Genomic DNA, 15,606 nt, shown 5'->3' on the forward strand with positions numbered 1-15,606 from the left:
CAAACATGCTTCACTGTCCAGTCTTTCTTTTGCTAGTCACAGTTCCAGAGGGGTGGTACCTAGAATTAGTCTGAAGAGGAGATATATTTAACCAGCCTTCTTAAAACTGGGATTCTGTCTTGCCCCTTTTCTCTCTGCCCAACTCTCCCTCCCCCCATCCAACCAAAACCCCCAACACTGGGTTAGTTGCTCAGGGCTACAGCCCCTAGGGATGTCTCTGATTATCAAATTACACTATAATTCCATGCTCTATGAACACTTAGAAGCATATTAACACAATAGTGTTATCTTCTGATAACATTTATCTTTGATGTACTTCAAAGGCACTCAGATATCTAGGCCTACTCTGTTTTTAGGTTAACAAGTTCAGAACCGCACTTTAGTGGCAAAGGTAGGAAGAAGTAAATAGAGGGAAGAAAAGAAGTTCCTACTGCTGTTTGTTTTTGTTGTGATAGGCCCAGTGGTTATAGTTTGACCAGGGTTTTCAAAAGGTACTGCAAATTTGAACCCGGGTGATAATAGCTTCCTGTGTTGAGGCTTGGCTTTCCGGATAAGAATCTCCTAACAATTATTTCCCTGTTCTTTATGATACCCCAAACAATGCATTAACAATTAAGTGCTGGAAAATGACCTTTGACCATGATATAGGAAATAAAGATGAAGAGATCATTAAAACTTGGTACAGGTCTTATTCTTTGATTGCAAAAGTGTGTGGTAAATATTTTTAAAGAGTCCTCCTCTGCAGTTTCTTTGGTTATGGAACAGCATTGTACATTAAGTGCTAAAGCTGTCTAAATGAAAATGACTATTAGCTGTGTAGGTGAGGTTTTTGCTTTCAAGGTGTTTTTGTTGTTTCACCTTCACTACCTCTTTAACCCTAACTGCAGCATCCATCCACTTATTTAAAAAAGTCAGAGGGTCACTGTGAACCATAAAGAGTTTCTATCATTTACGTGCACTAGTCGTAATAATGTTCGACAAAAAGCAACCCAATTCAGTCTTATTTATTGAGCACTTACGGTGTGCAGAGCACTGTACTAAGTGCTTGGGAAAGTACAATACCGCAATAGAGAGAGACAAGACATGTTCATTGAAGAGACAGTTGTAAAACTTGCCCATCCCCCTTGATTTCATTAATTTAACTTAAGAACAATGAGGCTCCTGTGTTTTGAAATAATAATAATAATTATGGTATTTGTTAAGTGCTTACTATGCGCAAAGCACTGTTCTAAGAGCTGGGGGAATACAAGGTGATCAGGTTGTCACACGTGGGGCTCACAGTCTTAATTCCCCATTTTACACATGAGGGAACTGAGGCCAGAGAAGTGAAGTGACTTGCCCAAAGTCACACAGCTGACAAGTGGCAGAGCTGGGATTAGAACCCATGACCTTTGACTCCCAAACCTGGGCTCTTTCCACTGAGCCATGCTACTTCCCCATGAAACAGAGCATGATTCATTCATTCATTCAATAGTATTTATTGAGGGCTTACTATGTACAGAGCACTGTACTAAGCGCTTGGAATGTACAAATCAGCAACAGATAGACAGTCCCTGCCCATTGACGGGCTTACAGTCTAATCGGGGGAGACAGACAAAAACAGTAGCAATAAATAGAATCAAGGGGATGTACACCTCATTAAAACAATAGCAATAAATAGAATCAAGGGGATGTACACCTCATTAAAACAATAGCAATAAATAGAATCAAGGTGATGTACATCTCATTAAAATAAATAGGGTAATAAAAAATATATACAATTGAGCAGACCAGCACTGCTGAGGGGAGGGGAAGGGAGAAGGGGAGGAGTAGAGGGAAAGGGGGAAGAAGAGGGTTTAGCTGCGGAGAGGTGAAGGGGGTGTAGAGGGAGCAGAGGGACAAGGGGAGCTCAGTCTGAGAAGGCCTCTTGGAGGAGGTGACCTCTCAGTAGGGCTTTGAAGAGGGGAAGGTAATTAGCTTGGAGGTGAAGAGGGAAGGCATTCCAGGACCGCGGGAGCACGTGGCCCAGGGGTCGACGGCCAGATAGGCGAGACCAAGGGACGGTGAGGAGGTGGGCGGCAGAGGAGCGGAGCGTGCGGGGTGGACAGTGGAAGGAGAGAAGGGAGGAGAAGTAGGAGGGGGCAAGATGATGGAGAGCCTGTAGCCTAGAGCCAAGATGATGGAGAGCCTGGGAAGCAGCGTGGCTCAGTGGAAAGAGCACGGGCTTTGGAGTCAGAGGTCATGGGTTCGAATCCCGTCTCGGCCACTTGTCAGCTGTGTGACTTTGGGCAAGTCACTTAACTTCTCGGTGCCTCAGTTACCTCATCTGTAAAATGGGGATTAAGACTGTGAGCCCCACGTGGGACAACCTGATTCCCCTGTGTCTACCCCAGCGCTTAGAACAGTGCTTGGCATATAGTAAGCGCTTAACAAATACCAACATTATTATTATTATTAGAGTGAGAAGTTTTTGTTTTGTGCGGAGGTTGATAGGCAACCACTGGAGGTTTTTAAGAAGGGGAGTGACATGCCCAGAACATTTCTTCCAGAAGATGAGCTGGGCAGCGGAATGAAGAATAGACTGGAGCAGGGAGAGAGAGGAGGAAGGGAGATCAGAGAGAAGGCTGACACAGTAATCCAGCCAGGATATTATGAGAGCCTATACCCGTAAGAAAGCCGTTTGGGTGGAGAGGAAAGGGCAGATCCTGGCGATATTTACCAGTTTGCCTTGCAGGTAGTGAATCAGTTAGGTGCTGATGCAATCCATCTGATTTTAAAAATACAACCGGGGCTACACAGTTTACACTGTGATCCGGAGAAACCAGAGTCCAACTGATCCAAGCATCCTTGAAGATAACTACATTCATTGATAGTTTGTAGACGTCCTTCCTTGCTTTTGTGACTTTTCCAAAGAAAACATTCCTGGTATTATTTAGAGTGAATGACATAGGTGGCAGCATCCTGTCGTTATGTTCCCATTATAACAATAATAATGTTGATATTTGTTAAGCGCTTACTATGTGCAGAGCCCTGTTCTAAGCCCTGGGGTAGACACAGGGTAATCAGGTTGTCCCACGTGAGGCTCACAGACTTAATCCCCATTTTACAGATGAGGTAACTGACACCTCTGTTCCTGCTTGTTTGCCTTTACCCTTCCTTCATTACCCAAATTGAATGCATTTTTAATAAGATTCTAATAGTGTAGCAAGCTGTTATTATTATTTGTAATACTGTATATGATAAGTGCTGCACCGGGGTAAATATAAGGAAGTCAAGTCAGACACAGTCCCTGTCCCTCTGGGGTTCATAGTCTACGTAGGAGGGAAAAGAGGTATTGAATCCCCATTTTAGAGAGGAGGAAACTGAGGCATTCTGTTTGCCCAAGGTCACACAGCAGGCAGGTGGCGGAGCTGGGAGTTGATCTTAGGTCCTCTGACTCCTAGGTGTGTGCTCTTTCCATTAGACCGTGGTGCTTCACTGTGATGTACGTTTAAAGGTAATGTAGTAGGAATTAGGACTCCCGATGTCCTCTGCCAATATGACCGAGTCCTCTGAGATCTGGTGTTTTTTTGGAGGGAGGAGATGGTGTTTGCTTCTCCCCCCTCACGTATGCATGTGTGTACACACACACACACACACACACACACACACACACACACACACACACTCTCTCTCTCTCTCTCTCTCTCTCTCTCTCTCTCTCACTCACTCTCCTTCTCTCCTTCCCTCCTTCTCTCTCTCTCCCTCCCTCCTTCTCTCTCTCTCCCCCTCCCCTCTCTCTCCCCTCTCTCCTCTCTCCTCCCTCTCTTCTCTCCCCCTCCCCTCTTTTCTCCCCCCTCTCTTCTCTCCCCTCGCTTCTCTCGCTCTCCCCGCTCGCGCTCTCCCCGCTCGCGCTCTCCCCTCTCGCGCTCTCCCCTCTCGCGCTCTCCCCTCTCTCCTCTCCCCTCTCTCCTCTCCCCTCTCTCCTCTGTTCTCTCTTCTCTGTTCTCTCCCCTCTCTCTCCCCGTTGTCTTTCTCCCCCCCCCCTTCTCTCTCGCTCTCCTTGTTCCTGCTGGAGTGCTCTTAGGTCTTAAGAGAGGAAACAGTCCTGGTTCAGGGGCGATGGGAAGACACCTTCCCAGACAAAGCCCCCCATCTGTCTCGCCAGTAAACTCGTTGTGAATAGGGAATGTGCCTGTTGATTGTTGTATTGTACTCCCCCAAGTGCTTAGTACAGCTAAGAGAAGTGCTTAGAGAAGCAGCATGGCTCAGTGGAAAGAGCACGGGCTTTGGAGTCAGAGGTCATGAGTTCGAATCCCGGCTCAGCCACTTGTCAGCTGTGTGAATTTGGGCAAATCACTTAACTTCTCAGTGCCTCAGTTACCTCATCTGTAAAATGGGGATTAAGATTGTGAGCCCCAAGTGGGACAACCTGACTCCCCTGTGTCTACCCCAGTGCTTAGAACAGTGCTCGGCACATAGTAAGCGCTTAACAAATACCAACATTATTATTATTATTAGTACAGTGCTCTGCACACAGTAAGCGCGCAGTAAATACGATTAAATGAATGAATGCACACAGTAAGTGCTCAATAAATATGAATCCACTAGCTGGATGAGTGGAGGAATGCACCTTAGAGTGGAGGTAGGATAAAGATGGCTGCAGGAGCACCAAATTTCCCTTGGAGCGAATTGAAGATGATGTTTATTCCTGACACTTGTCAAGTGGTTTGCACTTCAGTGCTGCAGAAAGCAACCTATTAAGGGGTCTGCTGGTGGCTCCAAGAGTCACAGTGGCAGGGTGAGCGTATGGCTGGACGTTTTCCCACCCAGTGGGCTTTGGGGTCCATGGGGCAGTTTAAAGCCTGTGGTGCCTCCCCCCCGCCACATCACCGGAGAGGAGCCCCACCTCCCTTACCAGCAAGGAACCTGCCTGCTAATTCTGTCATATTGTACTCTCCCAAGCACTTAGTACAGTGCTCGAATACCATTGATAAAGTGACCATGGTGGACAAAAGGATTACTTGAGCAACCTTTGGAAGTCTGGATAGTTCGTGATGGTTTAAATGTAGGATAGTCCTAGTGGAGGGGGTGAGAAGAGGTGAAGTGGGAGCTTCCAAATTGTTCCCTTCCCCCATGCAGAAATGAGGGTTTGGCTGCAGCCCTGGCCTGGTGACGGTGTGGGGGGGGGGGGGGAGCAAGTCCCCCACCGCCTGCTTGGAAAGTGTGCTGCAACTGAATTTGTCTCTCCTCTGTTTGTACCCTAACCTCCCCATCCCAAGCGCGTGAACCCTGATACATTCATCCCAGTTGTCCTTTGGGTTAAAATATTGTGCTCTTGGGAGGGGGAGGTGATCATTGCAGAGAAATGATTTTATTCAAGGGTGTAGGCCTTGTTCCTATAGGTTTGTCCAAAATATGGTTAGCAAAATATGTGTAGAGAAGCAGCATGGGCCTGGGAGTCAGAAGGATGTAGTTTTTAATCCTGGCTCCACCTCTTGTCGGCTCTATGACCTCGGGCAAGTCACTTAACTTCTCTGGGCCTCAGTCACCTTACCTGTAAAATGGGGGTTAAGACTGTGAGCCCTATTCTGTCCAACCCAATTACTTTGTACCTCCTGCAGCTCTTGGAACAGTGCCTGACACATAGTGAGTGCTTAACAAGTGCCTTAAAAAAAAGTGAGCAGGAGAACACTTACCTAAGCCATTCTTCATATACAGAAGCACCCAGGAATGTGGCTGTATTACTCTTCGCAATAATGGGTTCACATGCAGTGTTAAATTTTAAAATGCAATAGATAGAGGCAGAATGTGTAGTGTGGACCATAATGTGATGTTGACATTCTTTTATACTTCAGATATTTGAATAATTTTCTCATCATAGGTATGAATAATTTTGAATTAGGTTTTTGGTCATTCTGGTTGAAGTTTTCCTTTTGTTAATGGTGAAATTTCTTTTCAGTAGTGTCTGGGACTCAACAAGACCTTTCCTCGAAGAGTGACGATTTGGGAAACGTTCAAGAGAGGTCAAGCAAAAGCCTCGTCATAGGACCTTTTGATCTTCGCTTGGACAGCAGTGCTGTACACAGGATTATGAAAATGATGGCATGTGCTTTTGAGCATGAATATGAACCATACAGCAGGCTGAAATCAGGTGTAGTATTGGCTTAATTTTGAGTCTGTCATGAGCCTCTTTGGATTCATACAGTTACAGTTGCTGTCTTAACATTAGCTTAACTGTCCTGGATATTTTGTTCATGCTAAAATGCATAACTTTGTTTTTAAACTTTTAAAAGTTAGCAGGATTACATGTAGTGCATTCAGAGGTTAATTATCTGAACTAAAGAAATTTGAGAAGTGAAAGGAAAATTTATTTACATCTGTTAAATTCTTTCACTAGAAGGGGAAAAAAACCTCCTAACTGGTTAGGATCTTTATTGCTTACCAAAGGGAGTTTCTTTTGGCAACAGGAAGCAGTGTGATCCAATGACTAAAGTTACAGGCCTGGGAGGACCTGGGTTCTAATCCTGGCTTCATCAAATCTGCTGTGTGACCTTGGACAAGTCACTTAACTTCCCTGGGCCTCGGTTACCCCCTGTGTAAAATGGGGATTAGGACTGTGAGCCCTGTATAGGGCTTGGACTTTGTGTAGCCTGTGTCCAGCCTGGCATATAATAAGCGCTAACTAAATGCCATTAAAAACAAAAGAAAGACCAAAGGAAAAAAAACAAACCCCAAAACTAAGCCCAAAATAAAGCCATACAGATGGGCATTTAACTCCACAGAAGTTAAACTGGAAAGATGAATTCAAAAACTAAAGTATATGACCCATGGTAGGATGCCAAAACTGAAGAGATGTAGAGATATGTCGTGAACCACTCAATAAAGGACTTTTATATGAACCACTCAATAAAGGACTTTTATTCATCCCAAAATAAACTTTAGGACCCCTTCTAGAGCAGCCCCCTGAAGAGAACCACCTTCATCAAATTCAGAAGGAAACTCTTACCCAGTGAGAGAAAATCCTGCCATGGTCATCTCAACATGACTTTGACCACTGAGGAGGAGATCCTTTAAGACCCTGAAAACCCACCAAAGTGGGAAGGCCTGGCCTTAACTGTAACTAGAACAAGTTATTACTGCACAGCACAGGGAGGAACCGAGAACTATTGGCATGCTGCATAATGCTATAAGGAAAGTGGTGATAGAATTCTCAGATGACTCCATGAGCTCTTCCTCAGCATGTGGAGCCTGCTACCCTTAGCAGTTGGGCAAAACCATTTATTTAGAGCACTTCTTGTTTATTTTTGGTTCATGTGGTAATTTCCCCCCTTGTTCTCATTGAACAGATACCACCCGTGACAGCCCACCTCCCCCATTAGAGAGTAGTAATAACGTTGGTATTTGTTAAGCGCTTACTATGTGCAGAGCACTGTTCTAAGCGCTGGGGTAGACACAGGGGAATCAGGTTGTCCCACGAGGGGCTCACAGTCTTAATCCCCATTTTACAGATGAGGTAACTGAGGCACAGAGAAGTTAAGTGACTTGCCCACAGTCACACAGCTGACAAGAGGCAGAGCGGGGATTCGAACCCATAACCTCTGACTCCAAAGCCCGTGCTCTTTCCAGTAAGCTGCGCTGCTTCTCCAGAGTAGGCAGTTCAGGGATCATGACCTAGGTTCCTACTTTTATCAGAAGCTCCCTGGGGCCTCTGCACAGTTTAGACTCTTAAAAATGCTGCTGCGGCTAGTAAATGATGACGATGAATCTTGGTGGCAAGGAAAAGCAGTAAGTTGCCTGGTAGTTTCCAAGAAGGAAGGGCTACTGATTAACTTAGCACCTCAGCTAAGAAGCAGCGTTGCTCAGTGGAAAGAGCACGGGCTTGGGAGTCAGAGGTCATGGGTTCAAATCTCAGATCTTCCAGTTGTCAGCTGTGTGACTGTGGGCAAGTCACCTCACTTCTCTGTGCCTCAGTGACCTCATCTGTAAAATGAGGATGAAGACTGTGAGCCTCAAGTGGGACAACCTGATTATCCCATATCTCCCCCAGCACTTAGAACAGTGCCGTGTACATAGTAAGCGCTTAACAAATACCACCACTATTATTATTATTAATTGATGGAGGGAAAGCCTGTCCAGAGAACTGTTAGGGATTGCCTCTTGGAAGAGGTGACTTTTTAGGAAGGCTTTGAAGGTTAGCAGGGCCTTGGTGTGTCAGATTTGAGGAGGGAGTGAATACAACAAAATTGCAATCCATTACAATGTGGTTTCTCATCAAAATGCATCCACACAGATGTGGTCTATAGCTTAACACATGAAAAAGAATTTCAGGAAGCAATTCTAAGATTCAGCTCTTATTTATATAGGCGGCACCAAGCATTTGACACCGTCAACAGACCAGATGTCTGGCAGCGGCCAAGCAAAAATTCAGATGGACTGAGATACACCAAGATCCTTAGGCTAATCCATGATGATATGGTCAGTTAAGACAGAGTTAAAGTTGTCTCTTCTTGCCAGTCATCATCAGAGTCAAACAGAGCCAATTACTAGGCTTGTTCCGGTGTACAGTCATCTGTGTTTCCAAGTCTGAGGTTACAACAAGAGAATGAGAAGCAGCGTGGTTCAGTGGAAAGAGCCTGGGCTTGGGAGTCAGAGGTCATGAGTTCTGATCCCGGCTCCGCCACTTGTCAGCTGTGTGACTTTGGGCAAGTAACTTCACTTCTCTGGGCCTCAGTTACCTCATCTGTAAAATGGGGATTGAGACTGTAAGCCCCATGTGGGACAGGGACTGTGTCCAACCTGATTTGCTTGTATCCACCCCGGCGCTTAATAAAGTGCCTGGCACATAGTTAAGCGCTTAACAAATACCATAATAATAAACAAGGAATCTAAAGCTGAACAGACTGTACTTGCTGTGTGCTGTGTGTGTTTCATCAGAAGGCTTTAAAACAGTTATGCTCATGATTGTCCCCCGGAGCACCTAGTTGAGAAGACGGGTAGGTGATGCAAGATATTTCACATCATCAGCGTCCTCTGGACTAAACTAAACTGGGGAAAAACCTGAACTTTATCCCTGTCTCTACCCTGGTAGTCCGGCTCACAGACCATCCTTGCCCAGGTAGTTTGTTTCAGAACTGACGAAATAAACAATGGACTACGTTACGTCCGTTGCTTTTGGTACAATATATGAAAACTGGCACCCTAGTAGTGGCATTTATTGAGCTCTTGATGCAGTATGCTGTACTAAGAACTTGGGAAGTACAGAATAATATAATTACATGTTCCCTGTCCCCAAGGAGGTTATACTTCTAATGGACATACGATAATAAAACCTTAGAACATTGGGACATAGGATAATGACAGGTTTTCATTGTTAGACATCAACGATGAACTCAGACCTTGAAAAATCTCCATTTGCATTTAAACAGTCCCTTAATAATAATTATGGTATTTGTTAAGCGCTTACTATGTGCCAAGCACTGTTCTAAGCTCTGGAGTAGATACAAGGTGATCAGGTTGTCCCACATGGGGCTCACAGTCTTCATCCCCATTTTACAGATGAGGGAACTGAGGCCCAGAGAAGTGAAGTGACTTGCCCAAAGTCACACAGCTGACAAATGGTGGAGCCAGTATTAGAACCATCCCGCCGTCGACCCCTGGGCCACGTCCTCCCGCGGTCCTGGAACGCTCTCCCTCCTCACCTCCGCCAAACTGATTCTCTTTCCCTCTTCAAAACCCTACTTAAAACTCACCTCCTCCAAGAGGCCTTCCCAGACTGAGCTCCTCTTCTCCCTCTTCTCCCTCTGCCACCCCCCATTTACCTCTCCGCAGCTAAACCCTCTTTTTCCCCTTTTCCCTCTGCTCCTCCACCTCTCCCTTCCCCTCCCCACAGCACTGTACTCGTCCGCTCAACTGTAGATATTTCCATTACCCTATTTATTTTGTTAATGAATTGTACATCGCCTTGATTCGATTTAGTTGCCATTGTTTTTACGAGATGTTCTTCCCCTTGACTCTCTTTATTGCCATTGTTCTTGTCTGTCCATCTCCCCCGATTAGACTGTAAGCCTGTCAAACGGCAGGGACTGTCTCTATCTGTTGCCGACTTGCCGACTTGTTCATCCCAAGCGCTTAGTACAGTGCTCTGCACATAGTAAGCGCTCAATAAATACTATTGAATGAATGAATGAATCATCCCAAGCGCTTAGTACAGTGCTCTGCACATAGTAAGCGCTCAATAAATACTATTGAATGAATGAATGAATGAACCCACGACCTCTAACTCCCAAGCCCGGGCTCTCTCCACTATGCCACGCTGCTTCACATATGGTCCCTTGCCATTGCACACATCATATTTGTGAAAGGAAAACAGTTGTATACTTTAATAGGTTGCAAAATAAATTCTAAATCTCTGTCTCCTAGCTCTCTCCCTTCTGTGTTGTCACTTGGGTCTGTAATCTGTGTGCAATTGGTATTTACCTCATTCTCAACCCCAAATCACTTATGTACATATTTATAAATTTTGCATTACTTTTATTAATGTCTCTCCCCCTCTAGACTGTAAGCTCATTGTGGTTAGGGAATGCGTGAGAAGCAGTGTGGCCTAATGGATAAAGCATGGGTCTGGGGGTCAGAAGGACTTGGGTTCTGATCTTGGCCCCCCCCCCCCATCTGCTTTGTGACCCCAGGCAAATCACTTAACTTTTCTAATAATAATAATAATAATTTTGGTATTTGTTAAGCGCTTACTATGTGCCGAGCACTGTTCTAAGCGCTGGGGTAGACATAGGGGAATCAGGTTGTCCCACGTGGGGCTCACAGTCTTAATCCCCATTTTACAGATGAGGGAACTGAGGCCCAGAGAAGTTAAGTGACTTGCCCACAGTCACACAGCTGACAAGTGGCAGAGCTGGGATTCGAACTCATGAGCCCTGACTCCAAAGCCCGTGCTCTTTCCACTGAGCCACGCTGCTTCTTTCTGTGCCGCATTTACCTCATCTGTAAAGTGGAGATTAGTGCTGTGAGTCCCATGTTGGTTGGTATTTGTTAAGCGCTTACTATGTGCAGAGCACTGTTCTAAGCGCTGGGATAGACACAGGGGAATCAGGTTGTCCCACGTGGGGCTCACAGTCTTAATTCCCATTTTACAGATGAGGTAACTGAGGCACGGAGAAGTTAAGTGACTTGCCCACAGTCACATAGCTGACAAGTGGCAGAGCCGGGATTCGAACCCATGGCCTCTGACTCCAAAGCCCGTGCTCTTTCCACTGAGCCACGCTGCTTCTCCTACGTACTGTCCATTTAAATTAGCATAATGCCCGGCACATAGTAAACACTTAACAAATATCATAAAGGAAAAGCAAAGCGCCTACCACTCTGTATATGTATTTTCCCAAGTGTATAGTTCAGTGTTCTGCACAAGTAAGCACTCAGTAAATACCACTGAATCGTGAAGCAGAATGATAGAATTTGACTTTGAGAGCTAGGATAAATCAGTTCAATTTTAAACCATCCCAAAACATTAGTCATTAATAATTAATCAAGAGTCTTGGAAGAAGACAATGACATAGTTTTGTTAACAAAGTTAATATTTTTGACTAATTTTTCATTTTGTCTTATTTTAGATGTTACAGATGAAAATAGAAGCACACCTGTCAATGAAGAAGTGCCCTCTTTAGAAGACTACATTCCTACACGGCTTACCAGTGTTACGATCCTTAATTGTACATTTACAATTCACATGGCTGAATTCAATTTGTTAAGCCATTTGCTGCCTGTCATTCTGGGGGAAAAGGTATGATTTTGATTCTTATTACTTAACCTCTAAGAGTGCCTATTACTTTTTTTAATATTGGAAATATCCTTAAAAAGTCATGGAGTGATTATGCAGAGAGAGACAGTAGTGAAACTTTGATCTGCATCATTCATTGACTGATTCCAGGTCAGTGTTATCCAGTTATGTGTGGTGGCTGGTTAGTGAAGTTTTGAACATTCCACTATAAGTTGCAATTCATATGGGAAAAAAAAATTCTGTATTATTTACCCAAAACAAGGATTGCAAAATTTTTGGTGCCAGGCTCGTTTTGGAATGCAGTGCTTACTATGTGGTGAGCATTAGGGTAAATAACAGACAACCACATGGAGCTCACGATCGAAGAAGTAGGGAGATCAGCCTGTGGCTATTGTGAACTGTTTTGCTAGTCATCTCCCCCTTCCTTTTGAGTAGGTAAAATAGAGAAACCAGAGTAATTTGGAGGAGAATTTCTATGTAGATCAAAGAAAGGTTTTTCTCAGCCATGTATCTGCATAGCTACATTTAATATTGGATGTGCCATTTGGATGGTAATTGATCATCCTAGTACCTGTCTCACTCATACTCACCCCATTGGCACTGAGTTAGGCTCCATCGTGGTAAGATTTGGTGGCTATGCATCCCATTTTCCTTTCTGTATCCTTATCCTTAATTGTGGCCTGTAAAGGAAAAGTGAGCTATGAACCTGTGAAGAGTCCAAGGAAAGTGATACTTTTTGGGGAAAAAACCCAAAGTGGATTGTATAGCATGGGGAAGAGAGTAAAGAAGATATCCATGTGAGTAAGTCTCCAGTGGGATGTATTGGGTGAGTGTGGTGTGTGCACAAGTACAAAATTCATCTTTATGCCACAATGATCGTTACTTAGAAAAAATGGAAAAAGCACTCAGCATCCAGCTCAAAGACCAGACCCTGAAAAAAAGTGCCTTTGAGTAGCCAAATGATACATTAAAAAGCATCTCCAAGAACTCTTTGATGGGGTAGGGGGAGAATGTGTGTGTGTGTGTGTGTGTGTGTGTGCACGTGTGCGCAAAAGGAAGACATTTTCTGGGGATAATTGCTTCAGCAGGCCACGAATCCACCGCCTCACTGCTTGCTTGAGCTGAAGAAGGTGTGTGAAGAAAGTGTTTATAGACTGGATCAGGTTTTTAAAGTCAATGAAGTGGACTTTTTCTGGAAAAGAATCCCTTCCCAAACTTTCTCCTCCAGTTTAGCATGGTCTGCTCCAACCTTCAAGGCAGGGAAGGGCAAACTGACTCATCCTCCCTATTGGTTCCAACACTTGGGGTAAAATAATGGTAAAGCTGATGATGCTTTCTCTTTTTGATGGTATTTTTTAAGTGCTTACTATGTGTCAGGTGCTGTAGTAAATGCTGGGGTAGATAAAAAGGTGGACACAGTCCATGCCCCGCATGGGACTCATGGTTTTAGTGCCCATTTTACAGGTGAGGTAATTGAGACACAGAGAAGATAAGTAACTTACCCAGGTCACACAGTAGACAAGAGGTGGAGCCAGAATTAGAACCCAGCTCCTGACTCTTAGGACCATGCTCTGTCCCCTAGGTCAGCATAAGTACATTTGCCACAGGTTTGGCTTTGGGACCTAGGTCACATATCACTCCCCCTGAACTATTGTCTGGGTGAACAATTCTTTGGACCACAACGTTTCATCAGTCACTGCCCTTCAAATGAAAATGCTGAAAGCCTTATAGCCACAGTCCAATTGGTGCATCCTAATAAGATAAGTGTGACTGCTTCATCCAAACCTAATTTCTTACTTCGGGGATTGGTTAAACGAAACAAAGTGCGGCCTACACCCAGAGTGGGCTTATGATCTAAAGGAGACTCACTGATTAATGAATGATGTGTAAGCAGCATGACGTAGTCGATAGAGCCCGGGCCTGGGAGTCAGAAGGTCATGATTTCTAAACCCATCTCCACCAATTGTCTGCTGTGTTACCTTGGGCAGGTTACTTCACTTCTCTGTGCTTGTTACCTCATATGTAAAATGGGAATTAAAACTGTGAGCCCAATGTGGGACATGGACTGTGTCCAACCTTTTATCTACCTTAGTGCTTAGTACACCATTTGGCACATAGTAAATGTTGGTATTTGTTAAGCACTTACTATGTGCAGAGCACTGTTCTAAGCGCTGGGGTGGATCAGAATCAGGTTGTCCCACGTGGGGCTCACAGTCTTAATCCCCATTTTACAGCTGAGGAAACTGAGGCACAGAGAAGTTAAGTGACTTGCCCACAGTCACACAGCTGACACGTGGAAGAGCTGGGATTCGAACTCATGACCTCTGACTCCAAAGCCCGTGCTCTTTCCACTGAGCCATGCTGCTTCTCTAAAACACTGATGATGCTTAACAAATATCATTAAAAAAAAAGAGAGGATCATTAGTGAAGTGATGGGCAAGTGACTTGGCCAAGTCACTTCACTTCTCTGTACCTCAGGTACCTCATCTGTAAAATGAGGATTAAGATTGTGAGTCCTGTGAGGGGCAGGGACATTTGCTTGTTTCCCCCCCAGTGCCTAGTATAGTGTCTGCCATATAGTAAGTGCTTAAAAAATACCACTATTGTTATTATTAACAGCCTCACTATTGTGGGGATGCAGGCTTTTGCGCACCCCAGCCTGCGGGCAGATCTCTACCCTGGTGATGATGGGCGGGGGAAGGAGGCACTGCCTTGAACTGCTTGGTTGCAGCTCCAGCTTTTGCCAACCCTAGTTCCATGGGATGGGTCTTCCACCCTGGTGACAAAAGTTAGGAGAAGGAGCTGCCAACCCCACAGACCCAGGATCGTAATAGAAGAAAAGTCCTGGATTACGTGGCCGCAGCCCCAGCTTCACTCAATCAGTTGTATTCATTGAGCGCTTACTATGTGCAGTGCACTGTACTAAGCACTTCGAGGGTAACAATGTACAGACACGTTCCTGGCCCGCAACGTCCCTGGCCCATTCTAGAGGGGGAGATGGAAATTAATATACATAAATTACAGAAAATCATAATAATTATGGTATTTAAGCACTTACTTTGTGCCAGGCACTGTACTAAGCACTGGGGTGGAATCAAGCAAATCAGGTTGGACATAGTCACTGTGGGGCTGGGAGGGGGGATGAATAAAGGGAATCCTGTCAGGGTGACACGGAAGGGAGCAGGAAAAGAGGAAAGTAGGGCTTAGTGAGGGAAAGCTTCTTGGAAGAGATGTGCCTTCAGTAAGCCTTTGACATGGGGACAGTAATTGTCTGTTGAGCATGAGTCGTCAGTCGAATTTGAGTGGTTACTGCATGCAGAATACCATATTAAGTGCTTGGGAGACTACACTATACATACATTTACTATATACTAGAGTAGGTAGGCACATTCCCTGCCCATACAAAGCTTACATTGTAGAGGGGTGGCTAGAACCTCAGCCAATGTACTTGGCTGTGACACTTATATTTAAAAGCTACTTTCAGCTGCATCCTGGAGTTGACTGAGGTGGACCCAACCCTGTCAGGGCTGCAGTGTTGGGAAAGTCTGAATTTTCTGTGACTGCATCAGTAAAATCAAGGCATCACTATATGAGTTGAAACCATTAATTCTTGATGATTCATGGGGGAAGACTTCGCAGGGTGGTAATGAATGATCCATGTCCTCCCCACAAAGGAGACTGAATGGCACCGTTTTGCCAGGCTGTAGTGTGATGGGGGAGTGAGAAGTTCGAGGATGGTGAAACGGAGTTGCAGACAGAGAGTTGACTAGGGCGACTCTTAGACTGATGCTATCAGTCAAGTCTTCCAGTGTGTTGGTTGAAACTGGCACCTATCTGAAAAGAAGTTGGAAAGTTAC

At 44.9% G+C, this 15,606-nt stretch overlaps 1 protein-coding gene across 1 annotated transcript in view; it reads left to right on the forward strand.

Moving 5' to 3' along the window:
• The window catches only part of VPS13B (vacuolar protein sorting 13 homolog B), a 932,812-nt gene that overhangs the window by 117,989 nt on the left and 799,217 nt on the right, over positions 1–15,606 (forward strand). The window contains 2 exon segments of the mRNA XM_029063425.2: positions 5,921–6,112; positions 11,583–11,752. Coding sequence (XP_028919258.1) covers positions 5,921–6,112; positions 11,583–11,752 — 362 coding nt within the window.

The sequence above is a fragment of the Ornithorhynchus anatinus genome, chromosome 4 (genome assembly GCF_004115215.2).
Source record: "Ornithorhynchus anatinus isolate Pmale09 chromosome 4, mOrnAna1.pri.v4, whole genome shotgun sequence".
In the NCBI taxonomy this organism is placed as follows: domain Eukaryota; kingdom Metazoa; phylum Chordata; class Mammalia; order Monotremata; family Ornithorhynchidae; genus Ornithorhynchus; species Ornithorhynchus anatinus.